At 39.5% G+C, this 24,074-nt stretch overlaps 1 protein-coding gene across 2 annotated transcripts in view; it reads left to right on the top strand.

The window, feature by feature from the left end:
- The window catches only part of ROBO2 (roundabout guidance receptor 2), a 504,839-nt gene that overhangs the window by 379,297 nt on the left and 101,468 nt on the right, over positions 1-24,074 (top strand). For both annotated transcript variants that reach the window (XM_056858915.1, XM_056858916.1), the window contains exons 7-10: positions 7,292-7,463; positions 16,495-16,700; positions 21,708-21,789; positions 22,661-22,826. In XM_056858915.1, coding sequence (XP_056714893.1) covers positions 7,292-7,463; positions 16,495-16,700; positions 21,708-21,789; positions 22,661-22,826 — 626 coding nt within the window. The remainder of the gene's footprint in view (positions 1-7,291; positions 7,464-16,494; positions 16,701-21,707; positions 21,790-22,660; positions 22,827-24,074) is intronic.

The raw sequence follows: 24,074 nt of genomic DNA, 5'->3' as shown, positions 1-24,074 counted from the left end.
ATCTCATTCAAATAGGAACTTAATATAAAAAATGGGATTCTGGCAATATAACTCCATTGCCATAATTCAAACAATCATAAAACTATTTCTCTTAAGGAAGGAACTCTTTTATTTTATGTTTAAGAAACAGCTCCCTTGAAGATGAGCTGCTTTTGAAACCAAATGGATTTGAAACGGTGATATGGATAAGTGTCAGCAGTTAGCCTGGGTATAGTCTGTTGAAGTCAGTAGGAGCTAAGCATCGAGTAAAGTAAGTCTTGAAGAGAAAAAGCAAGCTTCTGTCCAAAGAGCCTGTAGGTTTATTGAAGTTTTATTGTAACTATGGATTTGCCTATAGATTTTCAGGACTCTCGGAGTTCTTTTTGTTAGCCAAAATGCCCGGTTATGAATTGTTATATGGGGGAATTAGCGAATCAATAACCGGCAATGGGCATAACTTGAGCTGGGATGCAAACCTTTATCTACCAGAGTCCATACCATGACCAGTAAAGAGGCAGAAGCAATGGAATTAGGTTAGAAGGAATTTACTCAGATTATATGTTCACACGCACATACAAAACTGCACATACACATCACATAACATACAGAGTCTAGGAATCAAAGAGAGGAATAAAGAGACTTTTGCCATGTGGCAGGCAGAGGAGGAAATATACTGCACCTCTCTTCAGAGTAGTTGTCCGTCCTGAATTCCATGCAGCTTTGGGGGATAAAAAGGGGACAGGGGGGGGGCTAGGTGTCCAAGCATGAACACCCACTCTGGCAGAGTGCCAGGCAGTATGGAGGGGAAGGCCCAAGGGAGAGAGAGGGAGAATGGGCTGGGAGCACCCCAGTTATACTGTTTTTCTGGGGCGGGGAGAAGGGTTTAACCCCTCCTAGGTTCCCAGGTGGCAAAAAGGTGACAACAGACTTAATCTGTGTCTTGGGGTGGAGTAGTGAGAATTTGGAAATCTATTCTGATTCCAATGGCTTGTGCAATCCCAGGAGAAGTCAGTAGTCTCACTGATTGGCTTAATGGCTTGAAACAAAAGGTGCGATCGCTGCTAATGTCTGGAGATCGTTGCTGAAGAGCGAGTCATTGTTATCTTAATGTCTGCTGAATGGCTTTGCTGAACTAGTCCGATGTTGCAAGGGGGGGGGGACTGTTGGTGCAGGCTACATGCCTGGACAGATTCCCTACAATATGGCTTTCACTAGAGCAGGATACACAGGAACATGGTTGCCCTCTGGTTTGCTGGAGGGACTACTTTGGCTGCTGCTCTTTGACTGCTGGTTTCGAGGGATGAAGAGGAGTCCTTTCCATGGCGGCACAGGCTTGCCACTTGGTCTGGAGAGGCTGCTGCACACATCTGCCGGGGTTGCCATGACCAGTCCAGGAGATTGGCAACCCGTTAGGCTACATTTTATTTTGGAAGGCCCTAACTTGCCCCCTACCCAAATTGTTGCAAAAATTCAAATTCAAGTGATTATTATACATGAGTACAATTTTGTTTTTATTTTGGTTTTATCTTTGTGTTGGTGCTGAGGAGGTTAATGTTGGGTGAGAAATGGCTTTTGAAAACATTCCTTTTATACATCCCTTTCTATGAAAACAATTGTTTCCATTTCCAGGAGTTTTGAATTATATTATGCTCTCTTGTTTCAACTTTCCTCTCTGACAAACGAAGAACATATATTATGCTCTCTAGGGTAGATCTATGGGTTTTAAGAAGATTTTATTTATCTATTAAGTACATTTTTATCTTGCACTTTCCCCAAGAAGCTCAGGGTGGCATAGCACTCCTATGAGGTAGGTTAAAAATTAGCTCCCATTGTCAGCCACCATTCTGAGCCAACCATTACTCTAACTAACAAAGGCATGGCTATCCAACAATTGCAGCAATACAATTGCTGGTCACCATGGGGCAGTTAATATGAGCCCATAAGACAGCCCATCAGAAGAAATCCCATCACATAAGAAGGGAATGAAGACATGTGTGTGTGTGTGAGTGAGACAGAGAGAGAGAGAGAAGGGGGTGGAAGGAAGGCAGACAATGGAAAGACCAGATATGTCACCAGTACCTTTGGTTGCTTATTTATTAAGAGGTCTTTCCATCCTTCATTCACTTTCTTTAAAGAACCTTTGATTCTGTAAGGCAGGCTTTATTACTAGCCAACGCCAAAAATCTTCCCCCACATACACACAGATCCATATCCACCTCTTCAAAGGATACCTAGCCTTGTGGTTCCTTGTGCTCTGGACCCCCTCTCTTACAGGGGTGGAGTGGGGGGAGGATTGCCAGGTCCCTCTTCGCCATTTTAGGGGTTAGGGGCGAAGCCTGAGGAGGGCGGGGTTTGGGGAGTGGAGGGACTTCAATGCCATAGAGTCCAGTTGCCAAAGTGCCCATTTTCTCCAGGTGACCTGATCTCTATCGGCTGGAGATCAGTTGTAATGGCAGGAGATCTCCAGCTAGTACCTGGAGGTTGGCAACCCTAGGTGGGGGTGCCATCAGCCAGGAGCAGCAAATAGAAGAGGTGCTGGCAGACTGCACCTTTGTCCTCTGCTTCAGCAGTGGGGGCAAATGAGATCCCCCTCTTTATCAAGAGAGAGTTGCTGAATGACAAGCACCCATTCCGTGATGGACCAACTCTGGAGAGTGCTGCAGGAACCTGCTTGAGAACTGACTGGCTGACAAAGTGCTGGGCCCGGTTGCCAAAATCATTCTTGCTTCCACCCAGGCACAAATGCCCCCCCCCCAGCTCATGGAGGAGAGCTTGTTTTCAGTAAGGCATTAGGCACAGGAATTGTACAAATTAGGTTTCTACACAGTTGTTACATTCAAATAACTAATAGGTGTTGACAGGAGGCCAAATTAGGCCTTTTCTTTTTTTTATACTAAAAGTATTAAGGATCTGTGGCCATGTATTTTAATTAAGCAGAAGAATATATTTATTTATTTAATACTTCATTTATATACCACTTTTTTATGAGAGTCAGGGTGGGGTAACAAAATATATTAAAAAAAAACAATTTGATCAAAAAACACAAGACATTCAATACGGTTTATTCCCTAATTCTAAGCAATTACTCTTGACTTCTGGGTGGTAGATTTTACTTCAGTAAAGTTTCAAGAATATTAGCCATTTCTTTCTTCCCTTCCCTCTCTCTATCCCAACTGTAGTTTTCCACAGTCAATTACAGTCCAACTGAAAAGAAACTTTGGTCACCCAGTCCTGGCTAAGAAACTTTCCTTCATCCAATCAACACTAAACTCCTTTGTGATTGGTATTCATTATCCAATAGAAAGGAAGCCCTTTCAGTTCCTTATTCTGTTTGATCTTCTCTTTAACCCTTTTGTGTTTCTTCTTTCTTTAAACTTTCTTTTACACTTTCTAACAATATTAGCCATGTCTGGCCTAAGATCCACGAAGATCTACTAAGTAGGGTTGCCAGTTCCAGGTTGGGAAATACCTGGAGATTTTTGGGGTGGAGCCTGAGAAGGGCAGAGTTTTGAGAGGGGAGGGACTTCAATGCCATGGAATCCAATTGCCAAAGCAGCCATTTTCTCCAGGGAAACTGATCTCTGTCGCCTGGAGATCAGTTGTAATAGTGGGAGATCTCCCACCACCACCTGGAGGTTGGCAACCCCAACTGTAAGGTACCTTTTTATTTTTCATTCATTTATTTATAAACCTTTAATGGCATATAAATTGTTACAATTGATACGAAGAATGGTCATATCTTAAAACCGATAAGATAACATCATAGTCAGTAACATCAGATATCAGAGGTTGTAAGTTTTTGGACATTTAACACTTCTACTAAAAAATTGGCGACATCCACAGTAACCTCTGGAGCTGAATCATTCATTAGAAATTGACATTTAACTTTATTAGACAGGTAAAACTTGGGATGTAACCAGTTTTTTAACCATTTTCTACGAGGTGTTTCGTATAGAGGGCAATCACATAGAATATGTTCGATTGTATCCAAGGAATTTGAATTACAGGGGCAAGTCCGTTCTTGGATTGGGATTTGATGGAACCTTCCATACAGTATCCTAGATGGGAAGGCATTGACCCTGGCAAGAGAGAAAGCTCTACGGAGAGTAGGTATATCCAAATTATAAAAATAATGGGGAATACTGTCTGTTTTATTCAAAAGGCACAACATTGCTGAGGAGCAGACAAAAGGCTGAGTAGGATGCAACCATTGAAACTCTATATCTAAAAGACAATGTTTGATTATTTTAAAAATGTGCGCATCTGTAAATGGAACCAAGTCGTCAAGAGAGACTCCGATTGATCTTATTTTAGTCAATATCAAGTTGTCCCAGGATGTATTATGAAGTTCTTTTAATAATAGAGATAAAAGAGAACCTTGCTCCGCTCTAAAATATAATTTAAGCCAGTAACGAACAATTAATAACCAGGCCTTGGTTTCGCACAAGTTTTAGCCTAGTTCAGAGATGATTGCGTAATAGGACACACAACGAGGGAAACCCAGAATCTGTCTAAAAAAATTGGCTTGAAGAGATTCTAAATTGCAATTAAAAGCATTTACCCAGATAAGGATACCATACAAGACCTGGGGTTAAATTTTAGAGTTAAACACCTTAATTGTGGCAGGGACGTATTGGTTTCCCTTATAAAAGAAAAAAAGTCTTCAATTGACAAGCAGATATTTTCCCTAATTTAGTGATTCTACTTCTGTGTACTACCCATTTACAGTTATAATTAAAAGAAATGCCCTGATATTTGAAACTCTTAACCTGTTGGATTTTGGCCTTCCCAATGCGCCAGCTGGAGGGCGACCACTTCTTAGAAAAGACTAAAACATTGGACTTAGAATAATTTATTTTGAGAAAATTTAGCTGGCAACCTTTTTATTTTTAATCTCAATGATTGTTTTCTCTAACACGTGAAATGTTTTATCATTAGTATTCCCTGTCACCATTGTTTGAACTTTTGGAAATTGATAGATATGGATACTTTAAGCTAAATTGTCTAGAAGTATCTACTTCATTAAATAGTAACATAGTGGACAATCATGGTCACTGGTGCTATTAAGCATCTTCCTTTGTTTATATCTTCTCTAGCTCTTTTTATTTTGCACTGTTATGTAGATATTAAGCTTGTTCGTGTTGCTGCTCCAAGCACCTGGTTTATATATGTGAAAAGTGCAATAGTATTGGCCTCTGTAAGGAGAAAATTGCTTCAAGAAGAAAATGTAACACCATTTTTGAAATTATACCAGGAAGAACTGATGTGTTAGCAAACATTTTAGAAACCTTCTTGTAAAAGAGCCTTAATAACATGGTAATGTTTATGTAAAGTGGGCTTATAGTGTCACACTTGAATCTAATAAAGTGGACATCCATCATGTTGTAATAAAGAGAAGAGCTTCTAATTAAAGTAGGACATCATTTGCAGGATTAAAGTCATTTAGCGTAATTGAAAAGTGTTAATACCCTATTTTATCCTCTTCCATTGGTATTACTTCAAGGGTAAAACATTTTAAGGTGAAAATGTGTCTTGTGTCTTTAATTGAATGTTATTACCTACTGATTGTAACATGTTGAAGCTGTTTAATTACAAACCTGGAGAATTAATTACAATATTGAGACCCAGATCCCAGGAGGTTAGAATGTTCTCTCTTTTTTTGGCAAATAAATGTAACATTGAAATTGATACCTTAGTTGTTTATAATCAAACCTTGAAACATAGCTCAATGTGATTCATTATGCCCACATGTTTTTTCTTAATTGAGCTGCAGCAAAGCAACAGAGGTTAACCAGGTTAATGCTTCCATCCTAATATGAAATTTTACAGGCTTTGTTGTAAGACTATTAATTTGTTCCCCCAAAAATCCAGTCACTGTATTTTATTATCAAAATCAAGAACATGATACTTCAGCCTTTACTAAATGTGTACATGCCAAGTACTTTAATGTTTTTTTCTCTGATTATCTCTCTGTCAATTGATTTTGCCAAGGGATCTTTTCTTCCTCATCAGAAACTGTCTGTTTTATAATACCTCTGTGGTAGAGCTGAGTTCAGCTACTTATGTTAGCTCTCTCCAATAAATTATACAGCATCCTTCACATTGGACCTGTTCCTCCATCCTATCTTGCTAAGTACAGCCAGCTGGAAGGGAGGAGAACAGTTCCCATTGGACTCCGTCTACTGCCAGTTTATGCACCAGCAGCTGGTCCTTTGTATTTGGTAGCCATCTCCCTAAAGCTTGCAGTTGAACTCCTCAGAAACACACCAACCTGATGTCAGGGAATGTGTGTATTTCTTTGACCCCATTCTTCTAAGTATAGTGTAATTCCATTAACACAGATAAATTCATTCTCGAGACGAAACACAGTATATTACCAGTTTCCTTGAATAAGCATAACACCTTTTTTATACTTTAAGTAATATATACTGCTAATAATGTGTTACTATTTGATCCCATGGACTGATATCCAGCATTGCAGAACCCTGTTTCATCATGTGTGGCATTCACTGGATGCCAGTATCCTGAAAATCCTGTAGGATGCTCATGTAGAATGTTTACTGAGTAATAAAGATGATAAATCAAAATGAGAAGGGAAAAATACGATCAAAATACACTTGTTGTGAGGCAGGAGCCTAATTACAGAGCATCTCCCCTTGTGCAATTACTTCTTCTTGGGAGCCAGGGTGGTGTAGTGGTTAAGAGCAGTGGTTTGGAGCGGTGGAGTCTGATCTGGAGAACCAGCTTTGATTCCCCACTCCTCCACATGAGCGGTGGAGGCTGATCTGGTGAGCTGGATTGGTTTCCCCTCTCCTCCACACAAAGCCAGCTGGGTGACCTTGGGCTAGTCACAGCTCTCTCAGCCCCACTGACCTCACAGATTGTCTGTTGTGGGGAGGGGAAGGGAAGGCAATTGTAAGCTGGTTTGAGTCTCCCTTAAGTGGTAGAGAAAGTCAGCATATGAAACCAGCTGCTCTTCTTCTTCTTCTTCTACTTCTACTTCTTCTTCTTCTCCTACATGTGATTTCTATATTTTCTTAAACCCCCTACAAATATAACGATACAGATGTTATAATTACTAATAGCTTCACAATCTGTTCAATAAAATGCTACTTCCTGGTGTTATGTTTACTTTGTACAGGAAGTTTCTTCTATATTTCCCAGTATCTTTTTTTCTTGAGGTAAATAAATAATTGAGTAACTCTATTATGAAATGATATTTCTGGCTATTAATACTACTATACACTTGCTTGTTGAATCACTGTTGGCTCACATGTAATGTATTGGTGTGTTGTTCATTGTTTCTTTGCAGAATCTTCTCTTTCCAAACCAGCCTCTCCAGCCCAACAGCAGGTATTCTGTGTCACCTACAGGGGATCTCACTATTACCAACATTCAGAGGTCTGATGCTGGTTACTACATCTGCCAAGCACTCACTGTTGCTGGGAGTATTTTAGCAAAGGCTCAATTGGAAGTTACAGATGGTAAGATACTGAGATGTCTGCTGATACTTTTTATCTATAATACGAATTAATTTTGTACCTATAGATGTAAGGGATTAGCTATAATAGGGAGGACTGGCATCACATCTTTTGTCTCTTCAGATGCAACATGTCCTGATTTAGCAACCAGCTGATAAACCTCCAGTTGATAATGTCTAAGTGACAAAACATTCTTATCTTAAAGAATAGTTATTCTTCTCCTACAGTTTATTAACTACATATCTTAAAGGTTCAGTTTCAAAGCTGTCTTTTCCCTTGGCTGGTTCACAATCTCTATAAAATATAAATATACCTATGAACTAATTAGTCAGCTTAGTGCTCCTTCGTAACCTTGTTGGATTCATATTATTAGTATGTATTATGGTTTTAATAGTTTAACAGCGCATTCCTGAGCTCTTCAGGCGAAAGAGCTCAGGAGGCAAAAAAGGGGCTGCGCCGGCATAAGTGGGATGGCCGCCAGTGGGAAGGTGTAAAGGCCTGTGCCGGCATTCCGGGGGGGCGTCCCGGTGTCCCGGGGATTGTTCCTGGGATGTTCCGGGGGCAGGGTTGCTTGTAGGCAGCCCCCTGTCCCCTTTCACCCTGGTACACCACCAGGATGGAACAGCGTTGCTGTGCCTGCTTTTTAGCAGGAGCAGCCTCGCTGTTTTCAGTGGGGCGAAAAGCCCCATTTAAAAAACAAAAAGCCTTTAAAAGGCTTTTTTCAAGCTTTTAGCAGCTGGGAAACGAGTTAGGAGGCATGGCGGTGGTGCCTCCTCCCCACCGTCCCCAGCCATCGACAGCTCAGGAATGGGCTGTAAGTATAGATATGTATGGTTTTATTGTTTTATTGTATCATTCGTTGTTACCCACCCGGAGCCCGGCTTGCCAGGGATTGAGGGTGAGCTAGAAGTCTGATAAATAAATAAATAATAAAACGCTTACCACTGCAATATCAGCTCTTGAACATTTTATATTTACGTTTCTGATAGGGAATTCTTTAACAAGCCAGTTCAGATATTGTGGAGAACCAGGAGAAATCTGTGTGATGGCATGAATGAGTCTTTGAGATTAGGAAAGTCCATGAAAGAAGACTGGAAAGTTTGGCATGAAAAGTGGACACATGACATAAATGAGATTTCTCAGTTAAAAATATTTGAAAGACATGAATAGTCTGTACTATTGTTGTTATAATATGTTTGAGTCAGTAGTAATATGTTTGAGTCTGTAGCTTTTCATATATGACCATACTCACATGTAAATTTTACATTTAGTAAAAATTCATGAAATACTAAGAATAATCAATGAAGAGTAATCATTCTTCAACTGTAAAGTGTTTCAATTAGGACAGGGAGTTGAGGAATCATAACACACATAGTACTTTTAATTTTTTTCTGTTAATGTTGTTGTCATTAATATTAATCATGGGATTTGGACTATTAGCGTGCAATCCTAAAAGGGGGGCAGAGCCACACAGGAAATAGCGTGACCCCTATGCCGGTGTCCGTGCCACTTGGACTGTGCAAATTGGCACAGACGCCGGCATAGGGCGACTTATGCCAGTCCCCCTGCTGGCGCTCCGTCCCGCTGGTGTGGTCCCAGCATATCTCCCCGCGCCAGCATCCTGGGAGGCGTTCCTGGGGGTAGAGCTGCCTTCAGGCAGCTTCTTAACCCCTTTCTGCCTGAGGACGCCCCTTCATGCATAGCCTCACTAAAGTCAATGGGCAATTTTGACGATTTTGTGTTGTCATCTGTATTTCTGTTCCCCCCCACCCCGGCTGGGAAGCCTCACAGGAGGCAACGCGGCTGCACTGCTTCTGGCTGCTGTGTTTCTATCCCCCCCTTTAAGGAATGGACTGTTAATGTTACTAAATATAAAAAGTAAAAGTCCCCTGTGCAAGCACCAGGTCATTCCTGACACATGGGGTGACGTCACATCCCGACGTTTTCTAGGCAGACTTTGTTTGCGGGGTAGTTTGCCAGTGCCTTCCCCAGTCATCTTCCCTTTACCCCCAGCACGCTGGGTACTCATTTGACTGACCTCGGAAGGATGGAAGGATGAGTCAACCTTGAGCCGGCTACCTGAAACCAACTTCCATTGCGATCGAACTCAGGTCGTGAGCAGAACTTGGACTGCAGTACTGCAGCTTACCACTCTGCGCCACGGGGCTCTTCTTACTAAAGATAAGGAAAACAAAATTTCTATTTAGTAAGCCACTCATTTCATTCGGGGAAAGCCATAATATTCCTAGTCTTGACTGTTAAAATGCCTGCTGGAGGACTTTGGCTTTTCACTAATGCATATTTATTATGAATGACAGGTAGAGGACTTCTGCTGCACGCTGGTGGTCTGAACATGAGCTTGATGTGTTTTCTTTGTTTTTCAAAACAGTATTTTTGATTAAAAGGAAAGATAATTTCTTCTTTATCCTTGCATCTGTACAAATGTGCTGCTAGTTTCTGAAAATTAAAGGATAACCTTCACTTGATGACCTCTTCAGTCTTCCCTCTCTTTCACACGATGACAAAATGATGCATTTTCATACAAGTCAAATTTACATGTAGATTAAAAGGACATTTAAAATTAATGGAAGAGCAGTATTTTCTTAAAATCTGTCTACAGTGCTGTCTGATTCAGTACCATGGCTGTGATTGGAATAAATAGAGCGCACAAATATTGGCCGAGAGGACATTGAGCTGTTAATGTTTGCACCTGCTGGTGCTGAAAAGATTTACTACATTAAGAGCTGAAAGGAGCAAGTCAGGTTCAAGGATATCAATGATGAAAAATTCTTCCTTCAGACAGTCAAGTCTTCTGGTCTGTTATTTCCTCCTGAGTTTTCCGTGATTATTCTCGATCTGTAGCCATTAAGTGATGTCCCTACTTCAAAGGTTAAATCGTATTATTATTATTGCTCATACATTTACTTTTTCCCATTAAGTTAATATGCTTCTTTTTCACCAAGACGTTCAGAACAACATACACAGAGTTATCTGCATTTAGTGCAGGGGTGTCTCAAACATACAGCCCGGGGGCTGGATCTGGTCCCTTGAAAGCTCCTATCCGGCCCACAAGCCAGCAGGGTCAGCCACTCACACACACCCCCAGTCCCGATCTTGGCTAGTGAGGCATGGCCCGGACCAACCAAGTTACATTTATGTCATATCCGGCCCTTATAATAAATGAGTTCAACACCCCTAATATAGTGGGTGTGAAGAATGAAAAGGTGGTAACGCTTAAGGTGCTTTCTGCAACAAGAAAGTTTAATGTTTGCAGTGTATTTAGACTGCAATCCTGCACTTAGCATGACTTTGGCCATTTATGCACAGGAGGTTTTGCCTTGGATTTGCCACTCTCTGGATGCACATTTTCCACATCCAAATTCTCAAAACTCTGCATGGGAGCTTATTGTTGAGTTTTGAGAATTTGCACGGGGAAAATGTGCATCTAGAGAGCGGCAACTCTAGAGAGTAGAACTGTATTATATGGGTAAATACGGGTAAATACAGGATAAATACAGGGTACCAAAGGATTATATCTGTTAAAGAATTTATTCCAGATTTTTAAAGCCCTGTTTTGTGTTGATACTGATGAGAGGCTACCTCCAAAAGTAGAAAATATAATATATTCTAAATCTAATATTGGCACATATTTTGAATTAGCTTTCTGGTGTTCAGATAGTAATTCCAGTTTTTCTTCTTAGCCCCCACTTTTTCTCTTTTGTTAATGAGTTAATAATAGGGATAATTTATCACTTTAATTTTGGATCCTTTTTGCATACTTTAGATTAATTTTTGGTCCACTTCAAACCGGAGCGCAGAACAAAAGCACATGACACGAGCAGAAAAGCAAGTGTTTAATTATACCTTGTATAGCTGTGTTTCAGTGGTTAGATTTTTAAGACTATTGGAAATATTTTCAGTACAAGCGTTCATATGAGGAGAGGTACTAGCTGTGATAAAAATGTGCTGAGCTGACTGATAATTTTGCTGATTATGAATTGTGGTGAGAGGTTTTTAATATATTCGAAATTCAGATATACTTTCTTGAAACACCCCCATAAAAGTACATTTTCTCTGTGTCTCATGGAAAATGAAATCATTTTTAAAAATTAAGACAGTCCAGGCAATTTTCTTCAAAAGAAAATTAGGTAAGCATCTCCATCTTATAATGGCACATTATGCAAATATACTAAAAGCTTCAATATACCTGTCAGCATGAGTGTAATATACAAAATTCAATTATTAATTCTATACAGTTTAGCTTTTTTCAGTGCACTTTAATATTAAAAGCCAAACTCTATTTCCTGTAATTTATTCATCATTCACTCTTGTTGGCAGAATTTATTATTGTTTTATACTTCTGGTTCTATAGGCATCGCTAGTTGCTATTTATGTACACAATCCATATTTGTTATTAAAAATAGTATCTTTTATGTGGTTGTCTGGAGAAAAAAGTCCAATACTTTCCCCTTTATTAGACAGTATATCAGTGCAATCCTTTGTAAAGTTACTTAGTGTGCGCACATCAGTTTCAGTGGGGTTAGACTGGGGCAACTCTTCATATGATTGCACTGGGGCAGCGCACTCCTGAGGAGGGTTAGATCTGCTGTGGCTAAGAGCTGCACAGCCACACCATCTTCTCAGAGGCTTCCCGGCTGCAAAAAAGAAAAGTAAACGTGGTGAAAATATTTAAAAACCCAAAAATCGTCCCATTCAGCAAGGCTGCATCACCAAAAACAGAGGTGTAGCAACATGGCAGTGCGAAGCGGTGTTCCTGGGACGAAAGGGGTTAGGAAGCAGCCTAAAGGCAGATCCACCCCCAGGAATGCCCTGAGAATGCCTCCCAGGATGCCGGCATAGGGACTTGTGCTGCTGGAACGCTTCCAGGAGGCAACAACGGTGCCCGAGCCCCACACCATTGCATTACCTCCTGGTGCCTCCTGGTTACTTACACCGGCATGAGGTCACACTGACTGCTAGGGAGCTCCCCCCACCCCAAGATTGCAGCCTTCCTGTATGAAAAATTTATTTTTAAATTATTAGTACCATTAATTTTAAATTTAATATTTTCCATGTAATTTATATTCAGCAGTATTTTTCTGTACACAAGAATCTTTAGAAAAAGTTGAGATACAAATATTTTTTTGACAAAGTGGGAAGGGACCATTACTTAGCAGTACAGCACGGGCTCTGCATGAAAAAGTTTCAGTTTCTGGGATCTGCATGTGTAAAAATAGTCTTTTTCTTCCTGAAACCTACCAGAGTAGCCATTACTGAGCCAGATGGAATGTTGGTGTGAGTCCGTATAACACAGCTTCATATTTCATAAATCTGTGCGTTTATGAGGCGGAAATGCTATTGGTAAGGGCAGTAAAAGAAACATTCATCGTTTTTGGAATCAGAATGTAAATACAGACAACAGAAAGTTATTTTGAAATGAAACAAATATTAATTAATTGTTTAAAGCAAAATATTGTCGAAGGCTTTCACGGTCAGAGTTCATTGGTTCTTGTAGGTTATCCGGGCTGTGTGACCGTGATCTTGGTATTTTCTTTCCTGATGTTTCGCCAGCAGCTGTGGCCGGCATCTTCAGAGGAGTAACACTGAAGGACAGTGTCTCTCAGTGTCAAGTGTGTAGGAAGAAAATATATATAGTCAGAAAGGGGGGGGGTTGAGCTGAATCATTGTCCTGCAAAAAATATCAAAGGTAATGTGCTAACCATTGTCCTGTAAGTATCCAGATAATGTGCTAATGAGGGTGTGGTATGTTAATATGGAACCATTGTATCCTGAAGTGATCTGTTAATGTGTGAAATCCAAAGCTAATCTGCATGGCTATTGTGTCTTTGTTAGTCTGGAGGTTTTCAGGACAGGAAGGACTGATTCAGCTCAACCCAACCCCTTTCTGACTATATATTACTCTTCCTACACACTTGACACTGAGAGACACTGTCCTTCAGTGTTACTCCTCTGAAGATGCCTGCCACAGGTGCTGGCAAAACGTCAGGAAAGAAAATACCAAGACCACGGTCACACAGCCCGGATAACCTACAAGAACCAATGTTTAAAGCAAGTTTTGCTGTACAAATGCATGTTGTCTTTTAAAAAAAATGTGTTTTTAAAATAGTGAAAACTTCTGGAATCTGCATGGAGAGGTATTTAAAAAACCGAACAACAACTCTGGAAATTTCACAACTTTGAATATAGGATTTACAAGTTATACTTATGAAGCCAATATAGTTGTCGTCAGATCACTGAAACCCTTAAGTGTTCATTTAACCTTTAGCCTTAGTGTCATGGAAACCTGTAATCTTTCACCCATAATACTCTTGAAAATGAGGATTCCTTCTGGCCAGAAGACTCTCAATTACTTTATTGATCAGCCACATTTAGAGGATTATGATCTACTTATGTGAGCAGTAAAAACTAATCAGATGCCAAATACTGATATGTTTGAGAACTGGGGTTTCAAAATACCTACACAACAACCTATCTAAGAACAAAGGAATTCAGAAATTGTTAAATATTCATTTAACATAGATTGACCCTCTTTTTAAAGCTAAAGTTACTACCTAGATGGCTAAACCAGTATGGTGCAGTGGTTAAGAGCAGTGGGCGCTAATCTGGAGAGCTGGGTTTGATTCCCCACTCCTCCACATGAATGAAGCCAGCTGGGTGACCGTGGGCTAGTCACAGTTCTCTCAGAACTCTCTCAGCCCCATCTACCTCACAAGGTGTTTGTTGTGGGGAGAGGAAAGGAAGGGGATTGTAAACCAATTGTATTCTTCTTAAAAGGTAGAGAAAATCAGCATATAAAAATCAACTCTTCTTCTTCTTATAATGGTAGTGTTCAGTTTGGATCTCCATCCTAACTGGGGACAATCCCTTTCTGTAAAAAAAAAAAAAATGCTATGAAAATATTGTCGAAGGATTTCACGGTCAGAGTTCATTGGTTCTTGTAGGTTATCCGGGCTGTGCAGAAAATATAAATCTATTAATATTCTCTGTTGCTTCAGCGCTCCTTGTTTGTTGGTAAATGTTTGAGGAAGATTGTCTATTGCATGTTAACAGTGCCATCCTAAGCAGAGTCTCTCATCTTCTAAGACCATTTGAAGTTAATGACTTTAGAATGGTATATCTCTGCTTAGGATGGCACTGCATATTATCACCCACGGCCTGAAGAAAGTACTAGATTATCAATTTTGTGAATAGGAAGCTTCTGGGATGTTAGGAGTCAGACAGGAACAAATATTTCAGTAAGACTTATTTTTCTGTTCTGTCAAATGCTCAGTTGGAGTAGTAATAGTAGCTTTTTTTAATGCTCAGTACTAATTTACCTTGGTTGCTGTTTTAGTGATGGATTTTGGAATATTTTCATTCAGATTCTGATCTGAATAGACATTAAATAACTGGGGTATATGACAATAGATGTAGTTACATTAACACCAAGGAACAGCCTAATTTCATTTCTATAATCTGATGTTTGTCTTTTTTAGTCATAAACAAGTTACGGTACGTAGGAAGAAGAGCTATTTTTTTCCTGCTTAACAGATGGCACAGGGGATACAGGAAACAGCAGAATTGTTTATGAAAAGTTGTTCTTGCAAGAAAAGTGATCATGAGTCTTTACCTCATCTGGTAGTGGAATGAAGCGTGTATGCAGCCAGGCACTCACAAGTCACAGAATCATTTATAAAGTAATTCAAGCATACAAAAGCACATATTTAAGAACAAGATGAGGGTTCATGCTTTCAAAATATGATGAAAGGATTTAATGTGTAAGCAGTAAGACAGTTTGATTAAATTTGAATTGTTCCTCAATGGAGAGCAGTTTAGTCAATTAACTGATTGAAAAGCTGGGATTTTTATATCCTGTTTACACGTTGGTTCTGTTGATGAACTCATTGAGAATGAATGCAAGAAAAAGTCTGCATTATTCAACCATTAACTGTCAGTACTGGAAGTTGCTATTCTTTTGATTGTGTTGTTATTCTAGTTCAATTGAAGAAACATAGGCCACGATCCGAAGAGCAGCTTGGGCTCATGCAGAAACCTTGTGATAGCTCAATTATTATTATTTTTTACTTTTTCATTTTACCATATGCTGTATCAGAAATGGATTTTGAATCTCACTTCAGATTCAAAAGCAATTTGCCATGTGTGTTTTAAGGGAAATCTATTGTGTGGTGTAAAGCTTGAATCCAGAGGACTTTTTATTCTCCTGCGATCCATTGAATCGCCTGAAAAGTTGCTCCTGAGAGTCAGGAAACCCTTGGGAAGAGCACAGAGATGTACACAAGGGATCAAAACTTGAATGGGAAATCTGCAGGAACCATGCTTGCATGCGTCAAAACGCCTTCTCCTCCCTGAAGATCACTTTTGGATGCAACCTAGTGAAACAAGTTTAATGTTTGTGTCTCTTCTGGTGGGTTGGAGCCAGGGAAGCATGACTAGAAGAAAACAGCTACTAGACCTGTTATACAAAACCACATGCAAATGTTTGCCCATAAGGCTGTGCTATAGTAGTTCTGTAGCTGTGTTCGTGCTTCCACCTGTTGTGTAAGTTCTCATGGAAGCAGAATGGCTTTTGGATTTCATTTCAGTTTTCTTCCTAATGTTCCAACACTGATGAGCATGGAATTCTTTATCACTGAAACAGCATTCTCATTAGCAGAGTACATCTTCAACATGCAGAAACATGCCTCTGGAACCATCTCAGTGTTTATATTTAGAGTTTTATAAGCACTTGCGTACAGGGAAATTGAAGTTTGTTGTCAATCGCCTTAAATAGTTTGAACATGGTTTTTGTCACCCTGCCTCCAAGTAGCCAACAGTAGTTTACCCAGTGTAGAAATGAGTATTTTCGTAGTGGCTGTTTCTTGTATTGCAGCTTTTTTGCTATTTCTTGAAAATAGATTCACTGTGTTGATGAAGTGTGTTTTCTTTTGAAAATGGCATGGCACAATAAATATGATTTGTAATGTTAGAGGATTTAGAAATAGGAAAAAAATGCATTGACTTTATTTTTATTCAGTTCTAACAGATCGACCTCCACCCATCATTCTTCAGGGACCTGTAAACCAGACATTGGCAATAGATGGCACAGCTCTGCTGAAGTGCAAGGCAACTGGTGACCCAATGCCTGTGATCAGCTGGTTAAAGGAAGGATTCGCTTTCCTGGGCAGAGATCCTAGAACATCTATACAGGATCAAGGAAGTTTGCAAATTAAGCCTCTACGAGTGAGTGTGATCTACTGTATTAGCACATTTATCATCTTGAGAGTCAGAGATTTTATTGAATGCAATCAACTAATCGTATACGCTTTGTGATCTGTGACTGTGTCTATTATCAAGACATTTTTACAAATGAGATCCTTCTGATCATTCACTATGTCAATTACTGTAAGAAAAGCCCCATTCATGCACAGGATTTAGGAGTGCTACTTGGGAGTAATCCATCCCTTTGTAGTAAGCTACATCTGAGTATTCTTCAGGAACACTTGTATTTGGTTAATATGAGATATGAAAATCACTATTTTCTTGCAATTTAACCAAGAACAGGCCTTCGGAATTTCCCGTGCACCTTTCCACATTATTCCATGAAATGAAAAAAATGTCCTTCTATAAGGAAACCTGAATAGATTTCTATGCTGGAATTCTGTCTGCTGTAGCCAGAAAAATGCTGGGAGAATTCTTAATCCTATTAAAAGTGGATGCTATAGAAAGGAATAACATTAGTGATTTTATCACACTGCAGTGGAAGATAAGAGAATTATGTCTTATTTTATGTTTGAGGATTCTATGCATTGTGATGTGTTACCAAATTATGCCATCTTGTTGGCAATTGTTGCTAGCTAGTTTCAAAGATCTAGATAGAATGTAAACATGGAGATATAAATATCCACAGACAGCAATACAGCTTAGAAAAGTAAAGATAGATACTTCATGCACAGTTAAAATTTTAGTGCAAGAACTATTTCGTTGCCTTAGCAGTAGTGCTAACATTTAATTTTGTTATTACTCCTTTTCTCCCCTCCCCGGCTCATAAATAGACAGCTGTAGTATACAAAAATGAAAGGCTGTTTTCTTTTCTGCCACTATCTCATCAGTGCTTGTAAATGAATTGTTAACCTCCTTGGAACAAAATGGAATTTATTAAAAAATGTATGCTAGCTTTCCTTGAGTAAACAATTTATCCTCCCTCTCAAGGCTAAAGGGAGGTTTGGGCCATGAAGGTTAATGCATTTTTACTGTAGAACTGCATTAAAGAATGCGCTTGAATAGTCAAGATTCCCCAGTGATGTTAGATAGGAGCAATTAAAGATGTAAACGTGATGATTTCAAACAAAGTTTCCATGGTGAGTCAGGAGCTTCTGAGATACTGGTCTGTATCCAGCTTTGCAAACAGACAGATGTGCTCCGTTATATGGGTCCATTATTTATTTTTATTAGGTATGCTCTAAAAATAGACCAAAATAAACTAAAATAAAGACCTGCCCCAGAAAGTTTAAAAATAAAGGCATTTTAATTGATCTTTGGATGGCTCTTGGTGGTCACCAGGACATGAGTGACCCAGTGGCTCCACTGCAAACACCACAGCTGGGACCTGTGAAATGCACCTGTTTATGCACTGCTTTACTGCCTTATTGTTCCATTCCCATTGTCAATTAGCAATCCAGAACCCCTTCCAAAAGCATGGAAATGCTTTAGAGACCTCAGCCCCTGGGAGGGCCCCTTCTAGAACACCTCCCCTGACACCCGTTCCTCTGCTTGCCGATTGCTTGGCCAGGCCACAGGCACTGAACCAAGGGAAGGAGGGGGAATCTGACATCTGAAACTGCATATGCAGCCACTAGCAACCGCTGAGGCATGTGTCAATCTCTGCTTCAGGGAAAAGAGTAACCCAGGGGAAGGGGAAATGGGAGTAGCCACTTCAGGAAGCCTTTAAGTGTTGGTTCCCATGACTGCCTAAAGCACCGCTAATTTTCTGACTGCCTCGGGGGGACCATCATAGCGCCTTCCATGGAGTAGATATAGTCTATAGAGATATGTCAGATATATTCGGGTGTGCTGCAGTTATGTGGGCGACATCACTGAAGTGTTTCCCCAAAACAGTTCCAGAGTGTCAGTAACCACACACACAGGCCACACATTAACAGAGTTGTGGCACCATTAAAAAAATTTTTTTATCAGCCAATAGAGGTAGGGACTGATGACTCCAGAGACGACATCCAAGGTGCCACGGGGAGATGAAGTGGCCCACTTCTGGGTTGGCATGCATCCATGTAGGGCAGGGCTACAGATGGGTCAGGAGGCTGAAAACAACAGTCAAATCCAGGGGACAGGCTGTGACAGAGACCTGAAGAGAGTGAAGGAGAGAGTGCCCTCCCTGTTGGATCATCGCCTGCAGGAGAGCAAAATGGAGACATGTGCAACAGCCACGAGCGGCTGTAAATGCCTTACTGGGCACAACCATGGTTCCTGTGCCCCATCTCCAAGATACGCCAGTGTATCTCCACTTTGAGTACTTCCCCCCCTTAGGATTGCACTGCTATTCATAATATTCACTCATGTAGTAAGAATTTTACTTGACTAGAAAACCAGGGAAGCAGGAGCAAGGTTGTGGGAGGGGGTGAAATTTCTAGTCTCACTTATGGTTGTTTCCTGCTATAAGTTAACTTTCAGTAAACCTTCTTCTCAATTGCTGTTTTCACGACAAAAGTCATAAACAGAGACTTTCAGTAAATGGTCATGTTTACTCATCCAAAATATCTTTTTCTCTACCACCCACAAGGCCAATTAATAGAATCATTCATTGCATGGTTATTTGACTTTAAAAAAATATATATATGGAACGTTTCTGTAGTGAATGGAACACTAGTGTGCTACTTGTGATCAAGATCAGCTTGCAATAAGCAAATTTTTATGCTATCACATGAGCTCTAGTAGAGATTACAAGCATGCTTATGGGTCTATATTCTAGATGATAGATTGCCAGAGATGTAATTCTTCATGTGTGTTACTGTTCTGTGAACATGGTTGCAAAACTGAACAATTGCTTTAACTCTTCAAGACGGGGGTCTTCACAGTCTTGTAACATGCAGTATCTTTCCCCCTTCTAATATTTCATGAATATAAGTGTGTGTTTCATACATCACTGCACTGAAGTTTGATGGCTAACTAAAGGTTGTTTAAAGCTAAGTAAAAGCATTCAAATCTACTTTCAAAGAAGCTGTAGACAAATCTTCTGCACTATACACCTAGGCAATTCATTATAAAAAAGGAAGTTACATAAATACTATCCTTCTCTATTCAGTGCATGGATTTATAGTCATTCTCCAAATCAATAAACCATTGTGGCACTAATTCCACCACTACTTTCTAGATCTGTAGGACTCCACAGAGAATGGATATGATTTTCTGCTCTTATCACCAATGTCAACATTTCATCTGATCTACCTCTGTTTCTAGACTAACATAAACAGCAGGATTAGGGCTTTGTGGAGCACCCACACTCAACCAACTGCAGCTTTTCATTGATCTTATGATGCCGTACTATTATAACAGTCAGTGCTATTGACAGGTGTTCCTCAAAGAAAAAAGGAGAATGAAGATGGACAGAAAGAATGAAAAGACAAATGAGCCACTGGTCAGTCTCCCCACCAACATAAAGTAAATTAGCTAAAATTTGATGTAAGAAGGTTTCAGAATAATTAGTTTCACTGGCAGAAATACATTATCTGGGTCAGAAATTACAGCCCATTGGTTTATTCTAGTATGGTTATACCAGTACTGGCACCAATGATAGAAATCATTCTGCCTCATCTCCAGTGAGTCTAAAAATATTGGTTGCCATGAGACAAAGGGGGCCCACCCACAACTATAAGGCTATCATTTAATTTTTATAAGAAAGAAATAAAAATTTTAAAAAAACACATAAATGGACAAAAGATATAATTATTTTTTTTGTGAAATAAATGTATAGTTTTTTAGTAATTACAGTGTACATATATTGTACATATTACTGGCAGTATACAGTAGATACTAAATTTAAATACAGATTGTTATAATTTAATTTTGAATTTTTTAAATTTTATATAATTCTGTTATATTTTCAAGCTATTAAAAGGTCATTATTATTTTTAACATATTGTCTCATGTTTAAGAGCCCTCACTTCATCAGGGACCCACAGGGCCCACTTGCCATCAGGCAAGCTGATTCCCTGGCCAGTCCGCCACTGCTCATCTCCAACACAGCAACAGCCATTGCTACCACTAAGCATGTGATTTTATTTTACACCCAATTAAATGCAGTGCAAAGGGGGTGGGGACAATGGGTCAAAACAAGTAGGACATGCCAGTGGCCCCAGAGAAGAGGACATTGTCAAAGAAGTCTTAATTGTTATGATTTTAGTAGTAAGTAGTTACAAGTAATAAATAAAAGTAGAACATGTTGACAGCAACTTTCCTATCAAACTGTGTTTATGATGCAAATCACTGAAGCCGATTTAAAAAAAAAAAACAATTTACAAAATATTGTCGAAGGCTTTCACGGTCAGAGTTCATCGGTTCTTGTAGGTTATCCGGGCTGTGTGACCGTGGTCTTGGTAAGTAGTTACAAGTAATAAATAAAAGTAGAACATGTTGACAGCAACTTTCCTATCAAACTGTGTTTATGATGCAAATCGCTGAAGCCGATTAAAAAAAAAACAATTTACAAAATATTGTCGAAGGCTTTCACTATCAGAGTTCATTGGTTCTTGTAGGTTATCCGGGCTGTGAGACCGTGGTCTTGGTACCAAGACCACGGTCACACAGCCCGGATAACCTACAAAAACAATTTACACTTTTATTATTTTATTAATAAGACATTTATTACAGCAGTTCAGTTCTAAGGCTTGGATGTCTATGAATTCCACCTGCGTGATTCATTAGCTGAAGGAACTAAATATAGCTGGTCAATTGTTCTCTCTCTGAAATCTTATCCTGAAACAACAGATATTGCTAACTTGAGACATAATAATGAAGGAGCGAAGGAACTATAAACAGCACTGTGTTAAGTTATCTCATTATCTTTCACTACAAAAAAGGCATTAAATTATTTGTAAAATATCTAGTGTCATGAATTTCCAATTTAAAATGGAGGCCAATCTCACTGAGTCTCCCAAAGTAAATATTTGGCAAATTGAATAAGCGAATGCATAAAGGGGTTGTCATTAATGTATTCAACCATTTCCATGCATTCAGATATCTGACATGGGTACATATACTTGTGTTGCCACAAGTTCAAGTGGGGAGACATCTTGGAGTGCTGTGCTAGATGTAACAGGTAAGCCACATATTTATTTTTATTGATTTTTTATCCTGTATGCAAAGTTGAGGAGAAAAGTGGAGTATAAATCGAATAGATAAAATGAGGACTGAATGACAAGCAGAAATTCAGCAGCTGCCACTTAAAAATGTGCCCTATATCCCAAATTGAGTATCTAACATTTTATATAATAGGACCACAAAAGACTTCTGGCTAAGATTTTGAAAACAATTGCTGGTCTGCCCACATAGTATGGCACTAGATGAACCAATGGTCAAACATCTTGTGTTGCTTAGCAGAGATGTAAGGCTCAGGAGAGCTTTCGCTGTTGAATTTTTACCTGTCATGGAAAAGTCACCTTCCAAAAAAGAAGTATGCATTCTACAGTACAGAGGACATAAATGTAATGAACAACTTCTTATGCTGTAGTGAACTTTTTAAAGAGCATTTCCAACTGTAAAGAGCCAGTATGGTGCAGTGGTTAAGAGCGGTGGACTCTAATCTGGAGAACCATGTTTGATTCCCCATCCCTCCACATGAGCAGCGGTCTCTAATCTGGTGAACCAGGTTGGTTTCCTCACTCCTGCACATAAAGCCAGCAGGGAGACTTTGGGCTAGTCACCGTTCTCTTTGAACTCTCTCAGCCTCACCTACTTCACAAGGTATCTGTTGTGGAGAAAGGAAGGGAAGGAGATTTTAAGCTGGTTTGATTCTCCTTAAAAGTTAGAGAAAGTCAGCATATAAAGACCAACTCTTCTTCTTCTTAACGGTTTTAGACCATTGCAAATTGAGGCATTATTCAATATTGGTTTTTCAATATGGGTTTTTAATTCTTTAAAATCAAACATTTAAAAATGAAGTATAAAATGTAACCATTTGTCTCCTTCAGAGTCTGGGGGAACAGCCGTCAGCAAAAACTATGATTTAAATGACCTTCCCGGGCCACCATCCAAGCCTCAGGTCACTGATGTTACTAAGAACAGTGTCACCTTGTCATGGCAGCCGGGCACCCCTGGAAACCTTCCAACTAGTGCATATATCATTGAGGCTTTTAGGTATGTTAAAATCTGCCTTTTGATCTCCATTATAATTTTCATTTAACCTTAATTTCAGCTGTATGATGATGCAGTTATGTATGTCGGCAAGTTTGAAAGAACACATTTCAAAGCCTTTTTGTCAATGCCATGGAGTTAATACATGATGAGCAAATATATGCATATATAACGTAGTTATTGAATCAGCTGTTTCTAAGAAAAATTTCAAAAGCATGTTTGGTTTTACTGAAATAAAAGTTGACTGTGTGTCTTGGAAGCAATGACGAGATGCTCCGCTCCTCGGTAAACAATGACTTTTTCAAAATCAGTAACCAGAATTCTCAACATCATCTAAAAACAGCTGAAATCTATTTACATGTACTTTTATTAGGGCATGTATCCCACCTAAAATTTGTGCCCACAGGGGATGGGGATTTTCAACATATCTCCCCTTCTGTAGCAGACCTCCTGTTCACCCCAGCTATTCCCAGTGGTCTCCCCTACCCCAAGAGGAACATGAGGAACATTTGGGGCTGCCGCAGAAGGGGGGAGTCATGTTTCCATAGATGAAAGGCCTTTCATCCACAGAAATTGCAGGAGGTATCCCAGCCTAGGCCTACATACATTCACCATCCTAATAACATAAGGCCTAGAGGGATTACCTTTTCCTCTCTAACTTCTATAAAGCTACCTATTTTGACCTTACAATAAACGGCAGTTACATCACATCACCAACACTCAGACATACCATGTATTCCTGTGGTGAGAGATTTATTAGCACAAGAAAGGAACAGCCCTTTGGTCTGTCTCTGCAGAAGTCCAGTTCAGCAATCAAATCTAGGAAACAGTCTCATAGTACTCTTTTTGTTTCATATGCATTTTTTAGACAGGTATGATTTTGCATGAAAGCTTAATACTAAAGTAAGAAAATACTTTATATCAAGATTGTTTTGTTATGTTTTATGTTGCAAAATGTATTCTTTAGCAGGTCTGATCTTTTTAAAGGTATGTTCAAGACGGTTCCACCTACCCTGTACACCGATCTCCTTTTCTGTTTCTATTTTACAGGTATTTTTCCTAGTGGGATATTTACACATCAGCAAAGCAGTCATGCCATTTGAGCTGTTTTGTTTTGGAATCATGTTCTTTGTTGATTAACTTAGCCATTTCATTCAGCACCAATTAATATCTTAATACTGCATTTTAACCTCCCCCCCCCCTGCAGTTATCTTTGGAATCAGATTTCAACTTTGAATTTCCAACTTTGTA

The sequence above is a fragment of the Euleptes europaea genome, chromosome 12, assembly GCF_029931775.1.
Source record: "Euleptes europaea isolate rEulEur1 chromosome 12, rEulEur1.hap1, whole genome shotgun sequence".
Lineage (NCBI taxonomy): Eukaryota > Metazoa > Chordata > Lepidosauria > Squamata > Sphaerodactylidae > Euleptes > Euleptes europaea.
This window is presented reverse-complemented; position numbering and strand designations above follow the sequence as displayed.